The 23,434-nt window shown below is 35.0% G+C and overlaps 2 protein-coding genes across 3 annotated transcripts; one reads left to right on the forward strand and one right to left on the reverse strand.

Moving 5' to 3' along the window:
• The first annotated feature begins 1,732 nt into the window (after positions 1–1,732).
• LOC133294824 (uncharacterized) lies at positions 1,733–12,308 on the forward strand. The gene is made up of 11 exons (XM_061493578.1): positions 1,733–1,823; positions 2,468–3,886; positions 5,391–5,586; positions 7,589–7,649; positions 7,750–7,848; positions 9,178–9,272; positions 9,602–9,715; positions 9,817–9,884; positions 10,112–10,222; positions 10,871–11,102; positions 11,917–12,308. Exons 2-11 carry the CDS (start codon positions 2,568–2,570, stop codon positions 12,025–12,027), a joined length of 2,406 nt encoding a protein of 801 aa, XP_061349562.1. The 5' UTR covers positions 1,733–1,823; positions 2,468–2,567; the 3' UTR covers positions 12,028–12,308.
• Positions 12,309–14,000: 1,692 nt separating this feature from the next.
• On the reverse strand, positions 14,001–16,960 carry LOC133294826 (uncharacterized). 2 transcript variants are annotated; one of them, XM_061493582.1, is made up of 5 exons: positions 16,801–16,960; positions 16,192–16,407; positions 15,273–15,757; positions 14,920–15,151; positions 14,001–14,826 (listed from the first exon to the last, which is right to left on the reverse strand). In XM_061493582.1, exons 2-5 carry the CDS (start codon positions 16,295–16,297, stop codon positions 14,354–14,356), a joined length of 1,296 nt encoding a protein of 431 aa, XP_061349566.1. In that variant the 5' UTR covers positions 16,298–16,407; positions 16,801–16,960; the 3' UTR covers positions 14,001–14,353. The 2 variants fall into 2 exon arrangements, with proteins under 2 accessions (XP_061349566.1, XP_061349564.1); XM_061493580.1 differs by having other exon boundaries at positions 16,192–16,452.
• Positions 16,961–23,434: the final 6,474 nt, after the last annotated feature.

Genomic DNA, 23,434 nt, shown 5'->3' on the forward strand with positions numbered 1-23,434 from the left:
AGGCACAAGAATGTCTTGATGCACTACGACCCATCCCACTTCCAAACTTCTTTCTACACCGGTTTAGTTTCCCATCATCCACCTGTGAAAAGTGATCAAAGGATGATTTTACTAAAAGCCCAATCGCTGGAGAAAGACCCAATAGTAGTATCTAGACCATCATTACTACCTGGAGGAGGAATCTTGACTATCTGCTAGATAGCCTCTCGAGGAAGGTAAGGATTAAGGATGTCCTACACCCAGTCTCCTTGGTCAGTGACATACTTGTTCATTGTCCAATGTTGTTTCTCTTGTGGAATGCGGAAAATATAGGTGGATTGAAAGAGTGCCAGTCCAAGGAACCACTTGTCATTCCAGAATAGCATTTATTTCCTATCCCCAAGCATTATTCGCAGGCCCTTAACCAAGCGAGGCCATGCCTTTACTAACCCCTTCCAAAGATTTAATGGGTTGGCAGCATGTTGGATCCGAGGAATCAAGCCTTCCCCCATTCTATATTTGGCTTTCGAGACCTGGGTCCATAGTGCGTCATGGTTGGTAATCAAACCATGCCAATTTTCATCAAAAAGGTTGTGTTCATGTCTCACATATTTCGTAACCTAAGACCCCTTCATACTTTGGTGTACACATACCAAGCCACGACATTAAGTGCGGCTTCCTATGGTCCACTTTTGATCTCCAAAGAAATTGTCTTGAAGTTTTATCAATCTCATCACAGGTAGGGATGTAAACGGGCTAGTCGGCCTAACAAGAGCCTACGACTCGACTTAAATCAAGTCAAACTCAGCCTATATCCATATAGTCAAATAAAACAAACTTAGACATAAAAAAAAGCCTATTTAGAAAATATTTTTTTTACATGTCGAGCCTATCGACCTATATCATATTATTTATTTTAAATAAATTATTATTTTAATAATTTTGTAATAAAGTAATATTATTTTAATTATTTTTTAAAATATTGAATATCTAATAGATCGACCCCAACTAGTTTAGGATAAAGATGTTGTTGACGTTGATTGAATATCTAGTAGGTTTAAACAAGCTATCTTGTCTAGTCAAGACTTTTATTTTTTAAATATATGTCAGACCAGACTTATAATTTTAGCCTATACTAAGCTAATAGACCAGATTAGCATAAAATATTTTACATACACTTCACTTATTTAAACCAAAGTCTAATTCCACATAACCTATTTATATCCTTAATACCAAGCACTCAGAGGCAGGAGATTGGTTTGCATTGCATATACTGAGATAGCCGAGATGACTGCTTTTGTTAGTGTTAGCTTCCCGCAAATGATAGTGATGCCTGCTTTTATTTCCTTTTTCAATCACACTTGGTCAGTACTTACATGTGTATCATCTCCTCATTACAATACAATTCAATGAAACATTTTCTTCTTAGAATTCTCACAACATATTTTTTATTTCAATATATAAATTAATTTTAACATAATTTTTTTAAAATACCATGTTTAAATACAAAATAATTTTAACTTTAAAAATAAAAGCCTTTCAAACAAGGAATGTATAATTTGTTTTTAAGAAAAAAAAATCCTTGTCCAAATAAGCCAATAATCCAGTCCAAAGTACTAACTAACCTAAGGCATGTATTGTAATAAACAGCAAACGCAGTGTCTTTTTCAATTTTCCCCTATTATCGCATTTTCGGCAGAAGCAATTCATATATATATACACAGAGGGTGAGTCTCACAATCAGACACACACAACCCTTTTCTTACATTCTTCAAACCCGACACACGCACGCACACGCACGCACAAAAACTACACTAAAGAGAAGATAATCACCGATAATCAAGGTGAACTCCCACACACTGAGTCTCTCTTTCTCTCAATACAATTTTTAGGGTTTTCTTTTTCTACTTTCCTTGACTATTTCACTCTTTCATTTTCATTGCATTTCAGTTGCATTTGCATTTTCATTTACCTTTGCATCTTCCACTCCTCCCTCTCCTTTATATAATTTTTCCTCATTTTCTATCACTACGAGTTCAAGATTCATTTCGATTAAGCATCGTTTCTCTAGATTCGGTTTATCTGACACTCTTTTGACTTCAGCTTCGCAATTGTTTGGTTAAATTAGGTTTGATTTTCTTCTGTATTTAAATGATGATGAATTTTTTTTCATGAAGTTTTGACTCTGGTCAAATGGTATTTGAACTTAATTATAGCGTTTTAATTGTAATTGTTCTTGCATGTAAATACCGTGTCTGATAAATAATTAAATATTTGCAATTAGATTTTTATGATTGCCTTTGTATGTTTGTTAATTTGATGATGATTATGTTGAAGACGTTGCTTTGTCAATTACTGTTTCGTTGACCTCTTTGTCATTGCTTGTATTTGTTATATATGTCGTACAATGAGCTTGAGTGCTTACGACATTTGTTTTGACATGAGAAAATTGTTGTGGCCTTATATTGTTTCCATTGTTTGCTTGCAGTTAGCGACTTCAATAGAGTTAGTGGACAGCAGTGATAGGATTTATCTTGGCTGTCACATTAGTACCTTTTGAGGTTTATGACTGTTTTGGGGTTTTCAATATGAGTGGTGTACCTAAGAGATCTCATGAAGAGACTGTTCAACCATCTTCGAAGCACCCACATCAAGATTCGGGTACATATTCCAAGATGATTTCATCGGTTTCGAATGACCACCATAGTCCTTACGATATAGGTCAGGATTCCCGGGCGGGAAAGGCGCTCCGTATTGAACCTCGTGATGCAGACAGAAGATCTCCTCTTCACTCAGTTTATCGGATGCCATCATCGTCGAGTGATTCTCATGCAGATCACCCCATCGGAACCGATAACAGGATAGAATCAAGGGATTTTAAGGAGATTAGAGATGTCCGGTTTGAGAGTCGTGATATGAAGGCAGATAAGAAGGAGTTACATGGTGAAGCAAGAAGGGATTCTCAGATTGCTAAGAGTGAGAAGGATGTGCGTTTTGAAGTTAGAAGTGATGACCACAAGGATAGCAGATATGAACGGGATAGTCATAATGATTCAAAAGGTGACATTAAGACAGAGAAGGATGGCTATGGTGCGGGAAGCAGCCACTTGACTTTAAAAGATTATAAGGGGAAAAGATATTCTGATGCCCCTAGTGGGAGTATGGATTCCTGGCATACGTCACGTGCAAATACACCTGTGGAAGTTGGAAAGGATAGTTCAACAGCAGAAGAAAGGGACTATTTGGAAGCTCATGAGGCTGTTGGGGAAAACAAAATTGATTCTAAAAGTGAGGATAGATTTAAAGAGAGAAAAAGAAAGGATGTGAAGCATCGTGACTGGGTGGACAGGGAAAAAGAGAGAAGTGATCGCAGAAACAGTACACAACTTAACAATAGTAGTGGTGACAGCAAAGAAGCTGCCAAAGAGGATAGAGATGTAGAAAAGTGGGAGAGGGAGAAGAAAGATCTTCCAAAAGAGAGAGAAAATTCAAAAGAGAGGGAAAAAGATCATATAAAGAGGGATTCGTGGAATGTAATGGAGAAAGAGGTTCCAAATAATGAGAAGGAACTTGGTGATGGATCAGTAAAAATTCCAGAGCAAGAAATTGTGTTACCAGAACAGAAGAAACAAAAAGATGTTGACAGCTGGAAAAATGTTGATGGAGAAGCTAGAGAGAGGAGGAAAGAAAGGGATGCTGATTTAGAAGGTGATCGGCCTGAAAAGCGAACTAAATTTGACAAGCAATCAGAAGACGGATGTGCTGATGGGGAAGGGACTGGAGAGAAGGAGAGGGAAGTCCATAATTATAATGTTCAGCATCGTAAGAGGATACAAAGATCAAGGGGAAGCCCTCACGTGGCCAATCGCGAGGCTCGTTTTAGATCCCATGCCCAAGACAATGAAGAGTATTTTCTTCCTCTACTTTTATTGGTTAATTATTGTGTGAGAACTTAGTTATCCAATAAGTATCTTTTCATTTCAAATATATTTTTAATTTATTCTACGTGATTTTTTAGTTCTAAAAGATGAAGCTTCTGAGCCCTATTAGCATAAATTTTTCAGTCTTTTATTCTTCTTTTTCTAGAATTTGCTTTTGGGAGGATGCTAATGTCTACATTTTAAGAGTTAAAAGCACCTTTAGGGGGGCAGCACAGTAATCGTCAACAATTGCTTATGGGTATTTTTGTAGCCTAAAATTTTGTAGGAACAACGACAATAAGTAAATTTGTAAGGTTAACGATAAGTGAATTTACCAGCAAACAAATCAGCTCGGTTAGTAAACACTTTAAAAAGAATATACTTAGATTTAATGAACTTAAAAACAGTAAGGTTATATTGACGTTAAACTTTTTTCCTCCCATTATTATATTATTAGGTACGTTAATATTTGGGCCTTTGGAGGAATTTTTGTGCATTTGAATTTGTGTATTAGTTATTCGTATTCTTTTGTATCACAAAAGTTCTTCAAATTTTTGTTTTTAATCAAAAAAGAAATCTAGTCATGGAATTACAATAGCCCATGAAAATGTTTATGGGTGTCACGAATCAACTTTCCCAAAAGTTTAAGTTGTTAGGTGAAGGCATAGAATGATTTTATTATATCTCTAGCAATAGGCTAAGTTGAAATTCAGGGTTGTTTTTGTACAAAAAGATTTGTGAAATGCTTGAAGAATTCCTCAGCATCCCATTCTATTTATGTAGGATTTACGATCTAATAACGGTAAACTAGGAAATTACAATCCCTGATATTGGGAAACTAAGAGAATAAGCAAACCTAGAAACTAGGGAAATAAGGAAAGTAATACAAATTAAATCCTAATTAATTACATAATCTACAATCCCTAAATAGAAGATACTATTGCACATCAAGAAGAACTTAATTTTGTTTTTTTTCTCTTATTATGTCAAATTGACAATTATATTCCTCAGCTTGCACTTCATTACTCCCTTGTGCCTTGAAGCACCATGTTGATAGAAGTTGATGTCTCTTGTTTGATACTTTGATTTATTCGTACCGTTTTGGTTTTTGGATTTATAGTCCTTTGTATTATTTATTTTTTTCCTTTTAGTAATTACCTTTTGTTTATTTATTTTGCAGGTGTCAAGGTATTATATCATATTTTTTTTCACTGGCTCGAAGTTATATGGCTTGTTGTAGATCTGTGCCTTCATGAATTAGTTCGGGTTTCAATATAAATTGCTTTGAATAGCCCATGGACTTATATTTTATGATATATTTTCTCCTCTCAGATTGGCTCATCTCCTTTATACTTCCTTTTTAATGTGTTGTGTTGTGTGATGGGTTGCTATTATAATGTGCGTGTCTATTTTGGTACTTATTGATGGAGAGGAAAAGATTAGAGCTGGATATTTTTCTATTCTTTCATTTGCATGTTCATTATATGTAAGTTCTGGTATTTCAGCTAAAGCAGAAGTATCTTCTGTTATTTATAAAGTTGGTGAAAGCATGCAAGAACTGATAAAGTTGTGGAAGGAATATGAATCTTCTCAATCTCAAGTGGAAAAAAATGGTGAAAGCTCTAATAGTGGCCCCACTCTTGAAATTCGGATACCAGCGGAGAATGTTACTGCAACAAACCGCCAAGTAAGATCAAACTCTTTGTTATTGGAAAATTGACTAGTGAGTGCCTTCTTTTTTGTGGGTCGAGGGTTAATAGCTCTTTTTCTCCAAATGATAAATAAAATTCTCGAATCTCATATTTTCAAAGTAAACATTTCATATTCAAATTCTATCCGACATTTTTGAAGTAGTTAATTGCGCCGCAATAGCGCCGCGAGCCACACCGTATGGGCGTTGCGGTGTCTCGCCGCAAGAAACTGCGCCGTACCGCACCAAAACGCAATAGCGGCCGTTGCGATCGCATTTGCGGCCAAATTGCGGCATATTGATGTCATAAGGCAAAATGTCAATTTTGTCCTAAATTTAAATGTGTAACAAAAAAAATTTAAGGGTTTTTTAGTCTATCCGCTTCTCTCTCTGTGTCACTTATGCTATCTTTGCCTTTAAAAATGTTTTTTTTTGCCATTATTTTTGTCATATATCTATCGTCTATTTCCGCAACCGCAACCTGCTATAACGCTATAGCATTTTTCGGGGTTGGCCGCGACATGCCGCAATCCGCATTTGATAACTTTGGTTAATAATATTTAATATCACAAAATATAAATATCATGGTATTATATAAAAATCCATAACATATAAACTTATAATTAATCAATTACAATATAAAATAATTGTTTCCCCATGCATGTTATTAAACTATATCGATACAAAAAATTTCAAAAATAATGATAATGATAAAATATGTTATCATAATTATTATTCACTCGCATCTCTGAAGAGTCAACTAAATCACTAATCACTAATCAACTAAATCACTAATCACTTCCAGTGGCTCTGGAGAAAGCAAATGAGGTAGTAACTAGCCAATTTGAACACCAACAAATATTTTGACATGCCTTTAGAAATTATATAAAAATAAGCTAACAATACTAACAATAGGTAGTACAGAGATGAGGTAAATTCCCTAAATTTATACTCAAAGCTCAAAAATACACCTACCCAAATCAAATCTGTCAAAAATATAAATTCCTCAAATGTTTGGATATTGGATTTACGAGTCAAATAAGTCAATTTTTAAGGAGTGAGTTGGGTCCCTTTTTTCTCAAAGCACTTCCTTAACTCCGAAAATCACTTCCAAGAAAAAAAATGGGTAGGGCTTTAAATTTTCCTCAAGATGCTTGGAATTTGGTTGAAAAGGAAGCAAATTAAAAAAAAAAATGAAGAAAGAGAGAAGAACGAAGAGAAGTTGAATAAACGCTTCTATCGAAAAGCTTTGAATCTCATTTATTGAAATAAAATTACCATTCTGCCCTCTCTTTATTAGATACAGTGTGTTTCATTACCCTTCTACATTTTCCGGTATCCCTTTGGTTTTATTTTATGCTTGTTGTTGATCATAGTAGTTAATTGCGCCGCAAGCCGCGTCGTATGGGCGTTGTGGTGCCTCTCTGTAAGAAACTGCACCGCGCCGCACCGGAACGCAATAGCGGCCATTGCGACCGCATTTGCGGCCATATTGCTGTCACACGGCAAAATGTCAATTTTGTCCTAAATTTAAATGTGTAACCGAAAAAATTCAAGGGTTTTTTAGTCTATCCGCATCTCTCTCTGTCACTTCAGCTATCTTTGCCTTTAAAAAATATTTCTTTTTGCCATTATTTCTGTCATATATCTATTCTGCTATTTCCGCAACCGCAACCCGGGGTTGATTGCGACATGCCGCAATCCGCATTTGATAACTATGTTGTTGATACATTGAATCTAAAGTGTAAAGTCCATTTTATAATTGTTTTGTGATTATTATGGACAGTTTTTGTTGATTCTTGCTTGCCATTGGCAGGAATTTGGTTAAATACTTCAGTTAATGAAATGATATGATGAGATGAGAGTCTTTTATTTATTTATTTTTTCCTTTTTTAATCTTATCTATATGTTTAAATTTGAAACTCAAGGTACGAAATTTAAATATTCTTTAGTTATTGATGCGATACAAAGTATTGAGAGTTCAGATTATTATGTTCAGGTCAGAGGTGGCCAGCTATGGGGTACTGATGTGTACACATATGACTCAGATCTTGTTGCTGGTATGTATTATTACAAAAAGGGTGCAGCTAGTTTTTGATTGCAAATGACTGAAGTTGAGATGTTTGAAATTAGTACTGATGTTGCAATTTTGTTGCATAGTTCTCATGCATACAGGTTACTGTCGCCCAACAGCTTCTCCTCCTCACATGGCCATACAAGAGTTGCGCACAACCATTCGAGTGCTTCCTCCGCAAGATTGTACGTAGATCAGAAAGATGCACTCTTTTTTCATTGTCTAGTAAAGTCTTGGCACTGCTGTCTTCAATAACATTGAATTGCATCTAAGTGGTCTTGAAGTATTAACTGGGAATGTATTTATGGTTAAAACTCAATAGTTTTCGTATGTGATAAATAAATGGAATTTCCCACTTGATCTTGGGTTTTCCATTTAGTAGTTCTGAAAGGTTTAGTAGTTATTTTTTTAAGAATAATTAAAGGGAAAAATGTTTGTCCTTTTAAAGGATGGTCATTTTAGTTAAATTAGTGTTTCGTATTTGAAATTTAAATTAAAAAAAATACCCACTTTCTCCCCCCATGATTTTCATTGTGTATCTCTTTCTTTCACTTAAAAGGACGCAATTTTATGTTCTTTAAAAGGACAAACACCAAACCCATAAGTAAATATGGAACTCAAAATATCATACTGATCTTAGCATTAATTGAGCAGTATGTAACTATTGAGTAAAAGGAACTTGATTTGGCTTGAAGTTGGAAATTTTGGAGTTGTCTTTGTGACGCTGGATGTTGACTGTAAATTATGTACCAGCGGAAGAATGGGGTAGAAAGAGAGAGAGAGAGAGAGAGAGAGTTGGAGCTATTTCATTTTTTATATTCTAAGACTTGAAGCTCTGAATTTACCTGAGTACAATACATTCCATGGCTTATCTGCTTACTAAATTTAGCATTTAATAGCTATAACTTGAGTTATCATATTAGTAGTTTTAATTCTGAATAAAAAAGAAACATATAACTCATTACATGTTTGATTACAACACTTAAATGCATGCTAGAGTAGCTATTATTTTTAGTGCAAAACCATTTTGTAAATTGAAGGAAATTTAGGGCAGATGGTTGAAGAAAGAAAGAACAAGAAAATATTGATGGCAGAGTGTCAGTAAAGTATAGATTTGCAGGACCTGATTGAAAGTCTCAAATGGCTCAACAAATTTTATACATACAAATTCTAATGATAACAATAAGAAGATGTAGGCACTTTTAAATGTGGAAGGTTATCAATGAGGTTCAGACCCTTGGTCTTCGGATTTTATATGGGAGGGGGTTAACTCTCTTGATCGGAAAGCTACTCCATGTATAAAAAAGAAGCACTTCTTGCATCACAAATTGTCATGTCTCCTGCACCACGCACACCCAGTTGAAACTTAATCAAATTTGTTTGTAATATATATATATATATATATAGTGGGGGAAATCAGTCAGTTTTGTTGGTTTCACTCCTTTGCAGTGATTGATATTGCTTTTACCATTGAAGCTTTATTTGAATTATCTAAATTTTGTGTGTAATATCAGGCTATATTTCTACCCTGAGAAACAATGTACGTTCCCGTGCTTGGGGTGCTGCAATTGGTTGTAGTTATAGAATTGAGCGGTGCTGCATTGTGAAGGTAGTAACCAAAGCCCTACAAAGTCCTTTATCCTTTGGAACTTGTGCCCCCTAAAATTATGTGTTATCTTTATTGTAACCTAGTCTACTTTAGATGCTTATCATATAATTCAGTCCACTATTTTCCATTCCAAATATCATGTCCTTTTCTATCTCTTTGATATCTCTCATGTCTTTTGGGAGAGTTTGCTGACTAGTTTTATATAAATTCTTTGCGTAGAACGAGGACATTATATTTGGGATGGAAAGGGATGGTTGTGCCGGGAATGTTTACGTCAATATTAAATACATAATGGTGATTCTAACCATTTTTATTTCTTTGGTTTTCAGAAAGGCGGGGGAACTATTGATCTTGAACCTTGCCTTACACATACATCAACTGTTGAGCCCACCCTTGCACCAGTGACAGTTGAGCGGACAATGACCACCAGGGCTGCAGCTTCGGTTTGTCCAGTGTCTTATAATAAACAAACCTTTTGCATTAAAATTGAACTAACATTTATTTCACATTCTGTTATCATCTTACTTGGTCCTTTGTTCTTCAGAATGCATTGCGGCAGCAAAGATTTGTACGAGAAGTCACAATACAGTACAACCTCTGCAATGAGCCTTGGTATGCTAGTTTTAGATGGCAAAGTACTGTCTAATATAATAATAGTGTTTTGTGATAGAGAATAGAAGCCAAGTTAGTGGTATTTTTGTAAATTAAAAATATTTGAGCTTTTTGCTTGGGTTATAATATTAATATTTCATATCCTCATATAGGTTGATATGAGATGCAACAGTTCTGTTTTGCAGCATATCTTGTTTTTATTATTTATTGATTATAATGATCATCAGGATCAAGTATAGTATAAGCATTGTTGCTGACAAGGGTCTAAAAAAGCCTCTTTATACATCTGCTCGTTTGAAGAAGGGAGAAGTTCTGTATCTGGAGACACACTCCTGCAGGTAATTTTTACATGGAAGTTCTTGCCCAAAATGAGTTATCTGTATGTCAACTGTTATAGGCTTCATATTTGATTTCCCTTTAAAAAAATCTATCTGCAGTAGCTATTAAGGGCCATATGCAATTGTCATATTCTTATAAATGTGAAACCGTATTGGATTGTCACCCTCTTTCAGTAATTGCTTCTTAATATCCATTTGAGGAAAATTTCACTGTTATTGCTCTTATTTTTTTTTGGGTTTATTGTTTCTCCATCAATATGAGATGATGTTGTCTCTATTATCTCCAAAACTACGTTGTTTTGGGGGTTGGGAGAATTAATAAAGGGTATTTTTGGTAAAATTTATATATCAAGAAACAAATAAAATTCCTAAAATACCATTCATTAATCCCCCAATCCCCAAAACGACGTAGCTTTAGAGTTAATGGAATAACTTTATCTCATGTTGATGGAGAAACGATAAATCCTTTCTTTTTATATAATAATTTTTTTTTTTTTAAAAATAGCTCTTGTTTAATTTATGGAACTCAATGGTTCCATGATGATGGTCTTGACAACTGTTAGTCTATTTCCATGGTCCTATTGAAGTCGGGTAGTCTAGTTGAAGTTATGAAGAAACTGTACTTATATATGAGTCAATTCTTTGTAGATATGAGCTCTGTTATACTGGAGACAAAGTGTTGAAGGCTACACCAGCAACTCAGTTGCATGACCCAGATATAGAAAAGTCTCAAAATCACCACCCACACTCGACAAATGGTGAGAAAGCTGATTCTGATAATGTCTTGATTGATGTATTTCGCTGGTCTCGTTGTAAGAAGCCTCTACCTCAGAAGGTGATGCGTACGATTGGCATCCCTCTTCCTCTTGAACACGTGGAGGTATTTTTGAATCGATCTTTCATTTCTTTTCCACTGGCATGTGAATAATAATCTCTACAGAATTTTTGTCGTCAATTATGAGTAACTCTTATTTTTACCTTTGAATGTCCTTATTTGCCTCTACTAGTCTTCTTTTTCTCATTTAAATAGTTGTACGGCGTATGAAGGGGGAAAGGGGAATATGGGGGGTCTCTTTAAAAGGTAGAGGGGGAAGTCACATTGTAGGTCTTGGAGCTGATGACCGTTGGACCAAATGCTCAAGTCACTAGTCTTCAATTTATTTGGAATAAATACTCTTTTAGGTCCTTAAAAAAAAAACACGGTCCTCATTTTAGTCCGTTACAAAAAAAAATTAGTTGGTTGATCCCTATGAAATTCAAAGTGATTAGTTGGTTGATCCCTATGAAATTCAAAGTGGACCCATTTTAGTTCTTTTGAAGGACTAATATGGGTCTTTTTTGAATTTGTGAGGGACCACGATTTCAACTAAATGGGTCCATTTTGAATTTGTTGGGGACCTCGAGACTAATTTTATTTTATTTTGTAAGGGATTAAGTGGGGACCGTATTTTTTGTTAGGGACTAAAAAGAGTATTTACTCTTTTGTTTGTTTATCAATATGCCGCGCAGGTCTGCTTTTTTGCTTAATGTTTCAGTTTTTGCATAAAATCCCGAGGCCTTTTATGTAACTTGTGGTCCTTGTTTGGCTTGCTTCAACATGTACAGGATCACTCAATTTGTTACATATAATGTTATTCGAATTAATTGCAGATGGCAAATGTACTTTAGTTAAAATTTCGCATTTTCTGGCGTAGGTGCTGGAGGAAAACCTGGACTGGGAAGATGTACAATGGTCACAAACTGGTGTTTGGATTGCAGGAAAGGAATATACCCTTGCTCGGGTGCATTTCTTGTCGAAGAATTAGTACATTGCCCTTCAATGTTTTGAACGGAGGATTGAAAGTGGAGGGGTGTTACGGTGCTGATAAAATGCGTTCTTTTGTGTACTTTTAAAGATGTAAAATTACAAAAAGGATAGTATTTTGATGTTACTATAATTTTTTTTTTTTTTTTTGGTTTTTAATAAAATTGTTGTGCCATGTGTATTTTCTAAATTATGATCTTATCTTGAGGTCTTTGACCAGCAGAGTCAAACTGCCTATTTGAGACAAAGATCGATAGGGCGAGATTGTATCTAGCTAGGACAAAGACGGGGGTTTTAGTAAATCTTCCAAGTTTTTTTTAAAAAAAAACATGTTTTATAATTTTAGAGTAAATATTTTTTTTGGTCCTTAACAAAAAACACGGTCTCCACTTTAGTCCTTTACAAAAATAAATTAGTCAGTTAGTCCCTAACAAATTCAAAGTGGACCTATTTTAGTCTTTTTGAAGGATTAATATGGATCTTTTTTGAATTTGTGAGGGATCACGATTTGAACTAAATGGGTTCACTTTGAATTTGTTAGGGACTAACTGACTAATTTATTTTTGTAAGGGACTAAAGTGAGGACTGTATTTTTTTGTTAGGGACCAAAAATAGTATTTACTCATAATTTTATTTGCCAATTTAGAATTGATTCTTCTTTTTTATTACGTAATAATTATGATAGTGTATATTATTCCTCGATCAGACAATGGCAGAAAAGGTGTGAACAGTGCCAGTTGAAAGGTGAGTATCAATAACCAGTGTCGAAGCCATGCACTGATTACTGATTCTATACTCTGCAAGCTAACAGAAACAAATAGTGAACCGTTTATACAAATCGGGAGGCCAGGTCTGTTGAGGGGATTGTGATGCGTTTGGAATCTGAATACAATTTCATTTCCCTCTACTAATCAGTGGTATGGAGTGGCTCTCAGGTGCGACTCAAATAAGATTGATATATAATTTGAGAAGAAAAGGGAACAAAATAATTTTAAAAGAGCAAAATACTCAAAACTGAGCTGGGCTTGAGGAGACACTTTTAAGATTTTGGGATCATCGGTGGCAGGTCAAAAAATATAGTGCTTGTTGCTAGAATGAAGGCGACTGAGGAACAAAGGTGACAAAAAGGATGACAATGACCAGAAAAACTTTAAAATCCAAATAGGAATATAGAATTTGTTTGATTGTGTTCTGCTTTTTTATTCTTAAAATTATTTTGTAAAGTAACTAACGAAATAGATGTTTTTTTTTTTTGAGTTAAAAGTCAAAACACGAAATAAAAACAACTGAAATATGTGTTCTATAAATTTGATTCTAAAAACTAAAAAGTAGATCTAATTTTTATAACTATTTCTTACAAAATAGATATTATCAAATATGTTTTTTCATTTTTTTCATTCTGAAAATTAAAAAACTGTTTTGGAAAACTAGAAAAGGCACAAGACATTATAGATTGCCACAAATTGGGAAGCTGAAATTTAAATTCAAGTCATGCAATTGTTATGTATGAAAGGTTGATTAAGTGATCCAATGCTTGTTAACTAAGATATACAGTACATGATTTGATACAAATATGTTAATTGAAGAATGTGTTTTTCTTTATTTACTTATTTATTTTCTAAAAATTAGTATAGTTAATAGTTCATTGTAAGGGTTCATTTGCTTTGTTCGTTAAAAAAAACACTGTAAAAAGTTAAGGACATTGTTACGCCCCCTTCGTTGTTGTTTCAATCCAACAATCTAAAAATATTTTGGCTGTTATTACGACATTACTTCAAAATTATCAATCTTAGCTTCAGAACTTTTTTAAATGGAAATATTTTATGAATAGTCTATTTATTATTTCAAAGCAAAGATACATTGCATATGTTTTGTACCATTAAATATAAGGGAAATTACACTCTTTGATTTCATGGTTTGCACTTATTACACTCGAGAACCTTCTTGTTTGGAATGGCTTTAACTTATTTTGGTTACAAGCAATGTCTAGAGACTTAGCCAGGTAAGAGACCTATAGCCCTATAGGTTAAGTTTGAGAAGCTGAGTGCCAATAGCACCATCGCAAACAAGCTATGCAGTTAGGCTATTGTAACAGAAACATCCACAACAATATCTGCATCTAACCCAAGCAAACTTCACAATTTCATTATAAATAAACTATTATTTGACAAAAGATATGACTATACAAAAAATATTGAGCTGTGACCTAAAAATCAAATCACATATTAAGGTGGTCATCAATTCCATGAAGATGATTAAGTCACCTAACCTTTTGCAACAAACCCACATTTTGAGTCGCCAAGCTATGACATTTCTCCAGCCAAGAATTACCACTCATCCCATTTATTGAAAAAGTCATCCCACATAGCTGCAGCAATTGAATCCCTTAATGAGAATGCAAATTGTTCTTGAATTGAAGTAAGCAACTGAACATCAGGAAGTTCATCAAGATCTGACAGTTCATCCACTGCTACCCCGCCGACACTACTGAATAACCAGTCATTTCTTTCCTCACGGCGAACGAAATTATGCAAAACACATGCAGCTATGACTATATCCCGCTGAATCTGAAAGGAATATTGAGGAGCAAGTTTAAGGATTGGGAATCTAGTTTTCAACACATTAAATGACCTCAGGATAGCATTCCTCAGAAAACAGTGCCTGTGATTGAACAACTCCTTTGCATTTCTTGGTAATTGATTAGCACCTTTGTATTCATAACTCTGGTACCGAACCCCTTGAAAAGGAGCAATAAACCCTTCTGTGTTTAAGTACCCCACGTCAACAAGGTAATATTTTCCTATCAAATAAATCCAAAAGAAATTATTAGTAATGCAATGTGTAACATGAACAGATATTAAACTTAAAACTACAGATATAAATGCAATCAAACCTTGAGGTATTTGAGGGAAATTCTGATCTGGGTCATCAAGGACTGCCCTTAACACACGTGAGTCAGTGACAGAGCCTTCCCAACCAGGATAAATGAATATAAACTGCAAGTCAAATGTGCATGCTGCCAGCACATTTTGAGATAGGATACCTTTCTTATCTCGGAATCGAGATTGATCTTTGGCTGGAACATGTGCAGGAATGTGCATACCATCAATTACTCCTATACAATCCTGAAATTATAGAGGGAGGGAGGGGAAAGGTAAGTAAACTAGCACAAGTATTAAAACACAGAAGAAATCTTGAATTGAATAAAGAATATTAATGGAGAATGAACTCAAAGATCAATGGAACCTTGAAATATGGGTAAAATCTAGTACTGTTGAGAATTTCTGGAGGTGTTGTGAGCTGAGGAGGTTGCAAAAATTCACGCGACAGTGACTTGATAGCCTTCAATACATTATTAAAATGTCGGCTAATGGTTTCACCAGAATGCTGAAACCGCTCTTGAATCACTCTATTACGTTCATTATGGCCAATGATGTTTAAAAATATTGCTAACTGCTCCTCTATCATTATACCAGCAGTATCGCGTAACATGGCTTTTTGACGGAGAATATCACACAACTTGTGAAATACATGCTTGTCCATCCGCAACATTTCCCGGAAAAAGTCATCGTGCCCATTCAGCACTTCTGTCATGAATTCACATCTCCTAGGTGATAAACAACGGGAAGGTTGTTTAGTTAGACAGCTATAGTAATAGTATCCAGCAGCAGCCGCAACTAGTTCCATTTCATCCAATTCTAGGTCAATATCATCCATGCTAATTGGTGTATCTGTAAAGATAAAGTTCAAGAGTTCGAATGGTGCAACTGCAAGATAATATATCTGTTTGATATATCTAGTTCATAGCTTTAGAAAGCATCTCAATCATGCATAAAACAAGTCAAACAGTAGTTCAAAAACAAAGTGCTGTTTTTTCATTAAAAATTAACATAGGCTTTAAGCACAAAATCCAATTAATAATAGTATCTAACATAACATCATTCCCTTGGAGTCTACTTAACTGTACAAAAGTAAGGGACCATTTTTAAACCAAAAAAAAAAAAACAAGGAAATTTTTCTCAAACAATTCAACTAGAGGAAACACCACATTTTCCATGCAACCATGGCAATCTTTTTTCACCCTTAAGAGAGATGAAAACCTCTCGGGCATTGGGGTGGTCCTCAAACAAATCCAAAGCATGAAAGTAAATCCGTTCATCAACACCTTGCATCTCATCCAACACTTTGATGCACTTTCTTGTAGAGAATCTGTCCTTATTCTTCATAATTGCACTTGCCCTCATCTTTGAGGCAGCTGCTATCTCCAGCATGGCATCCACTATAGCACTCCCGGCAGCTTTCCGGCCCCTCTTCCGGCCACCACAAGAACTAGATGGCACTCCAGTCTGACAATTGTGTCCATCTAAGATGATCACATCATCTGCAGAGCCAGAAGAAGCATCCTCATCCACATAAGTCATTGGCACTGCAACATCAATGTGCATGCTGTTCAGGTCTCAAAATCTCAATGCAAAGCATAACGTAACACAACACAGCATAGCAACCAAGAAACAGAACACACAGAAATCCCAAACCCCAATGAAAGGAAAATTCCCAAACACAAATAATAAGCCCCAGAATCCCAAAAATTCAAATTCTCAACAACAATACACAGAAAACTAAAAAACCCCAATGGAAGGAAGAATCGTAAATATCCAAAAAAGAAAAACAAAGAGCCCAAGAATGCAAAACTGACAAAAAAGAATGATTTTTTTTTTTTTACATTGGATTGGCATGCAATTCTGACAGAGAAAAAGGGACAAAAAAATCGTACCGTGTCGAGCAATGCTATCGAAGTCTTTCAATTTCTCGTGTCACGGAAAGGAAACTGTGGACAAATTAAATTGCAATTTCTATGTGAATGCAGAAATGAATGAAAAACTGAAATTTTGAAACCCTAAAACCATGAATGGTGGAAGAAAGACAGCAGCAGAACGCATCGTTGCATTTGGTTACTACTTACCACTAGACTAGTGACAGCACTTAAGAAAAAAAAAATAGAAATTAAATTTTATTATTTTCATAACCAAAAAACAAATTATTATTTTGACTTCTTCTTTTCTTTTTTTAGTATTCAAGCCCATGAGAGCTACCTAACTTAAAATACTAAATATTAAGTAAAATAATTTTATATATTATGTGTTATTAAGTTTCCTTATTAACTCAATTTACTGATTTGGGACATAATAATATCCCCAAACATGAGCTAAATTTTTATTATGTTGGAAAATATGTAAGAATTCACCTATGAAGCACCGACACTTCAAAAACCTTGACGTATCGTGTCCGACACTTTCCGACATTCTCGGACACTCCGACACTCCAACACGCGTTATAGAAATTCAAAAAAGGTTCAAAGGTTACATTGCGTTAAGTTTTTAGTTCCAACTATTAGATTTGTTGAATTATGATTACCATTTTATTGAGTTTAATATAAATATTTGGGATATCTTATGTTTCTTTGCAAAATTTATGAATATTATAAGTTTAGATTCATTTTTTTGTTAAATTATTGAATATTAAATATAATATATACTATATAAATTAAAAAAATTATTTAATATCAAAACGTGTCCTAACGTGTCGAAATTTAATATTTTTTAGAATTAACGTGTTGGAGTGTCGTGTCATATCGTGTCACGTGTCAGTATCGGTGTTACATAGAAATTCACTAGGCTTAAATATAAGTAGAAAGAAATTTACTTCAACTAACTAAAAAAATGAAATTGTAAGACAATTTTAAGATTTCTCAACATAATATTAAAATTGGAAGTCTTTTTGTTTATTCACAACGAAGAAAAATAAGAGAAAACATTTAGAAACCCATTAATTTTAATATCTCTTAATATAATTCACTAGACTTGCCTATGAATTGACCAAGCTTAACAAATATAAATTTATGGTTTTGGAAAACATGTCTATGATGCAACAAACATGAGAAACATTTTGCCTTTTCTAAATGTTTTCTCTAGTTTTTCTTCTTAATGTATAAACAAATTGTTCGTTTTTTCTGCTGTGAATATAAATAAGTTATTTGTATTGAGCCCAAAATGATATCTTTGTGGGGGCAAAAATCAACATATTTTTATAATTATAATTTATTCCAAGATTATAACAGCCTTTTTGGAAATAAATATATATAACTTATATGCATGCATTGTAGAAACATTAAAGCCATAAACAAAAAAGATTTGTTTTTTTGGCAGTTGCATAAAGCAAAACATATTCGTGCAGCAACATGAGATGATGTTTACTGTTACGAAACACAATAAATAAAAATAGAAATTTGATTTTATTAAGGAAGTCTAGCCTCAAATGGCTTTAGTGAGGAAGTCTGACCTCTTGTACGGAGTGCTTTTTTTCCAAATAATTCTTCTGATGATCTTTATTCAAATGTTTCAAGGTTTAAATAGATAATACAATTCAACAAAGTGACCCCACACTAACACTAGATAGGCTCCACTAATAGTTAATGCCTAAAGTTGAAATTCAAATAACAAAACAAACAAAATAACTACCCACAACGCATTATTTAAACAAACCAACAATTCATAAAATAATAATAAAATAATAAAAATAAAAAACTGTAACATTCCCTCCCCTAAAAATTACTCTTGTCATCAAGAGTAAAATCAAGATCAAGTAATTGAATCATCTTCAATATCCATGCCCGCCTCTCCTTTGCTGCTGATTGAAAAATGTCCTCTCGCTTTCTTTCTTCTTCTTAAAGAATTTTAGAATTGAATTTCTCATTGGATATCCCATGTCTAAACGAAAGTGGGGTCTTGGTTGAGGGGCATTATTTGAATGAGATACTTTGACCGTATATAAATTTTTCATGGTAATGTTGAGGGGAGTCGCTCATTTGGTGGAGAGAGAAAGAGATAAATGTCAAAGAACAATGGAATTCGGAAAGTTTGGTGGTTGATATTAGAGCATCTAGCCGATTGGAGAGTTTGTTAAACATCTCCTTGAATTTGCCAAAGACATAAATGGTTTTACTGAGGAAGCCTGACCTATTGTACAAAGTGCTTTTTTTTTCAAATAATTCTTCTGATGATCTTTATTTAAATATTTCAAAGTTTAAAATTAGATAATACAAGCCAACAAAATAACTATCCACTAACACTAGATAGGCTCCACTAATAGTTAACGCCTAAAGTTGAAATTCAAATAACAAAACAAACAAAATAACTATCCACATCCCACTATTTAAACAAGGGTAAAGGATTTCTTCGGTCAATGTAGATAAGTTATCTCCGGTGAGCCCAAAATGACGTCGTTTTGGGACGAAAATCAAGGTATTTTTGTAATTATAATATACTGCAGGGTTATATTAGTCTTAATCATTATAATTTTTAATCTTATAACCCCAAAACGATGTTATTTTGAGCTCACCGGAGATAAAGTGCCTGTTTGGATGGATTTATATTCCTAAAAAAGTTGGTTTTTTTAAATAAAAGTCCTTTTGAGAATATTTGATGTTTGGATGACAACTTTTTAAAAAAAAAAATTAAAATAAAAGTTAAAATGATGCTTTTTTTATAGCCAGTAGTTGGTTGCTTTTGAAAAAAGCAGAAATTAAAAGAATATAAAAAAAAATTGCGAAAAAAGATAATATAAATTTTTAAATACAATTTTAACCTTATCATATTATACCTATTTTATCTCTCCTTATCTTGCGATCATGCTATTTTATCTCTCCTTTATTGTAATTTTATATATAAAAAGTGTTTTTTTATGATGGAGGTTATACTCACAACCTATTTTTGTTTACAATCTCTTACAACCATATATTAACCGTTGATTTCCGCAAATCAGCAGTTATCATTTATTGCGAATTAATAATTAATTAATAAGTTTAATTTGCGAAAATAATAATTGTTAATTGCAGGAAATCAACGGTTAAAAATATGGTTATAAAAAGGTTGTAAACGAAAATAGGTTGTAAGTATAACCTTCCTCTTTTTCTTTTTTTTTAACATCCAAACAACTTTTTTATGTAAAAATGATTTGCAGATCATACATCCAAACGTAAAATAACTTTACCTTTTAAAAAAATTATTTTACAAAAAGCAATGCATAAAAAGTCATTTTCTTAAAAACTCATCCAAACGGGCCCAAAGTTATCTCCACTCCAGTGACTAGATAAATACTTTTTCCTTTAAAAACAAGGGGAAGGATATTGTAACAACCAAGTTGTGTTACTATGTAGCAGGCCCAGATAATGAGAGGCCCAAACGCATGACAAAGCCACCAGCCCATCTCCAAGATTATGTTTAAAGCTTTATTAGCTAAGAGTCTTTACTTTTCTTATTTAATAATTATGCAATTATCAGTTTGTTAGTTAGTTGCAGATAGGAATAATCCTTAAGTTATTCTTATCTTCAATTTGTTATTTTTATTTCCAGTAGTTAGTTAGTAGCTGGCATTCCTTAGCCATTAGGTTGTTATTTGTTTTACTATAAAAATCCTGGAAAAGATCAATAAAAGTCATTGGATGTTTTGATCGCAATTCTTTCTTCCTAAATTTCTCTCCTCTCTTATTCTTTTCTCTTAATTCTAAGAAATTCCCCTTCATTGGTGCTTTCATCTGATCTCCCTCCCACATGGCGGAGAACACACGCATGCGTGAAATGACTCAGCGCATAGAAACGCTGGAAAAAACAACTCGAGGCAGCAGAACTCGTATGTGAACAACAACAATTAGCATTACAGGACTCGCAAGCACAATTGCTGCAATCGCAAACACAGCAGAATCAACATTTTGCGATACTCCGGCAGGACATCAATCGAATTCTCGAAAATCAGTCCAACGGATCTGGAGTTCTCGGCTTAGGTCCCTACAAATCTCAGCTGAATAACACAGGCATTAATCGCACACAACCAACGAAAATCACTTTTCCGAGGTTTGCAGACGGCGATCCCACTGATTGGATTTTTCATGCCAATAGATATTTTGAATTCTATCAGATACCAGAGGCAGAACGTGTGTTAATTGCATCTTTCAACCTTGACAAACCAGCGAATTCTTGGTTCCAAGGACTTTTTAATGATGGGTTTATTCCCAATTGGCCAGCGTTCGTGGTGGCGGCGCAAAGGCGTTTTGGACCATCGGAGTTTGAAGATCCAGCAGTATGCCTTGCCAACCTTCGACAACAAACCACGGTTAGTGAGTTCCAAGCTAGTTTTGAAGTCATAGCTAGCAGAGTACCAGACCTTTCTCCTACACTCAAAAGAGCACTATTTGTAGCCGGTCTCAAACCGAACATTAGGAGCCAAGTACTAATTCAACGCCCTCAAGATATCCATGCTGCATTCTCACTGGCAAAAATATATGAGGACCAGCACACAGACTCAAATACAGGGTACAAAGCCCAACGACAGTGGACACCACGTCCACCGTTCACACCAAATACATCAGCCAATCAATCAAACACCACCAAATATCCATCCACAACATCCCCACTTCCTATTAAATGACTTTCACCAGAACAAATGCAACGTAAAAGGGAAAAAGGGCTTTGCTACAGTTGTGATGAAAAATAAGTGTTTGGCCACAAATGCAAAGGGAAAGCCACATTGCTCTATTTTGATGGCATAGAAGATGATCCACCCCCGTCTGACTCTGAAGAACAAACAGAATCTCCAATTACAGATAAGATTCCTAATTCCTTTTCTGAGATCAGTTTGAACGCCTTATTTGGCCATTATTCTCCACGATCCTTTCGTTTAACAGGAACGATATTTGGCAAACAAGTTCAGGTTTTAATCGACGGAGGCAGCACTCATAATTTTATCACGCATAAAATGGCTACTTATTTGGGATTGGTTTTGCAGACTTTAGAGCCATTTATTGTGCAGGTAGGCAATGGTGAGGGATTTCAATGTCTGGCATATTGCAAGGAGGTACCTCTAGTGATGCAATCTCATTCATTTTCGGTGGAGTTATACGCTTTGGAGCTAAAGGGTGCATATATTGTCCTAGGAGTTCAATGGCTCAGCACCTTGGGACCAATTCTTACTGATTATAGCCAATTACTCATGACCTTTGACCACCAGGGCAACAACATTCAACTTCAGGGACACCGTCCTGACAACCCAATCCTTATATCATCTGCAAAGTTGAATAAACTTATGGTCACGGATGCATACACTTCATGCCTCATGAGTTTCAACCGTCCTCACTCTGCCCCACCCAATACCCCACAAACACATGACACGGAACCCCACCATATTGTACCTGACATCCAAAAATTACTCTCCACCTACAATGATGTGTTTACCATTCCCAACACCTTACCACCACACCGTCCATATAACCACCACATCAATTTACTCCCTAACACAAAACCTATCCAAGTTAGACCCTACCGCTACCCACATTTCCAAAAGAGCGAAATTGAAAAATTATGTCAGGAAATGCTATCAGCAGGAATCATTCGCCCTAGCCAATCCCCATTCAGTTCTCCTGTCCTACTGGTGAAAAAGAAAGACGGTACTTGGCGATTTTGTGTGGATTACAGGGCCTTAAATGCAATCACTGTCAGAGATCAATTTCCTATACCAACCGTAGATGAATTGTTGGACGAACTTCACGGGGCAACAATTTTCTCCAAACTTGATCTCCGATCTGGTTACCACCAAATTCGCATGCACTCCGAGGATATTCATAAGACAGTATTCAGAACACACCACGACCACTTTGAATTTATGGTTCTTCCATTTGGGCTGTCAAATGCTCCTTCCACTTTTCAGGCAACAATGAATGATGTTTTTGCACCACTCCTCCGACGTTTTGTGGTCATATTCTTTGATGACATCTTAGTGTTCAGCCCAACATTACAAACACACGTCAATCATTTACGTCAAGTCCTGGATATATTGAGGAAACACCAATTGTATGCGAAACTTTCAAAATGTTCATTTGCGACATCCACTATTCAGTTCTTGGGACACATTGTCTCTAGTGCAGGTGTCGCACCTGACCAAGATAAAGTCATCGCCGTTTCAGCATGGCCTACTCCCACTGCGGTCACTCAGGTTCGAGCATTCCTAGGGCTTTCAGGATACTATCCGAAATTTATTAAAGGGTATGCAAAAATAGCTTCTCCAACCACTGATCTCCTCACAAAGGGCAAATTTTATTGGACAGAAGAAGCTAACAAGGCCTTTCTGGAATTAAAAAAGTGCCTTACTGAAGCACCGATTCTCACTTTGCCTGACTTTAGAAAGCAATTTATAATTGAAACAGATGCATCAGGAACAGGTATAGGAGCTGTATTGCTCCAAGATGGAAAGGCAGTAGCGTATTTTAGTAAGAAACTCTCCCCACCCATGCAAACTCAATCAACTTATATAAGGGAGATGTATGCTATTACGTCGGCAGTAAGAAAATGGCGTCAATA

This window comes from Gastrolobium bilobum, unplaced genomic scaffold (assembly GCF_033153095.1).
Source record: "Gastrolobium bilobum isolate Gb01-03AN ecotype WA unplaced genomic scaffold, APGP_CSIRO_Gbil_v1 utg47001, whole genome shotgun sequence".
Taxonomy (NCBI): Eukaryota; Viridiplantae; Streptophyta; class Magnoliopsida; order Fabales; family Fabaceae; genus Gastrolobium; species Gastrolobium bilobum.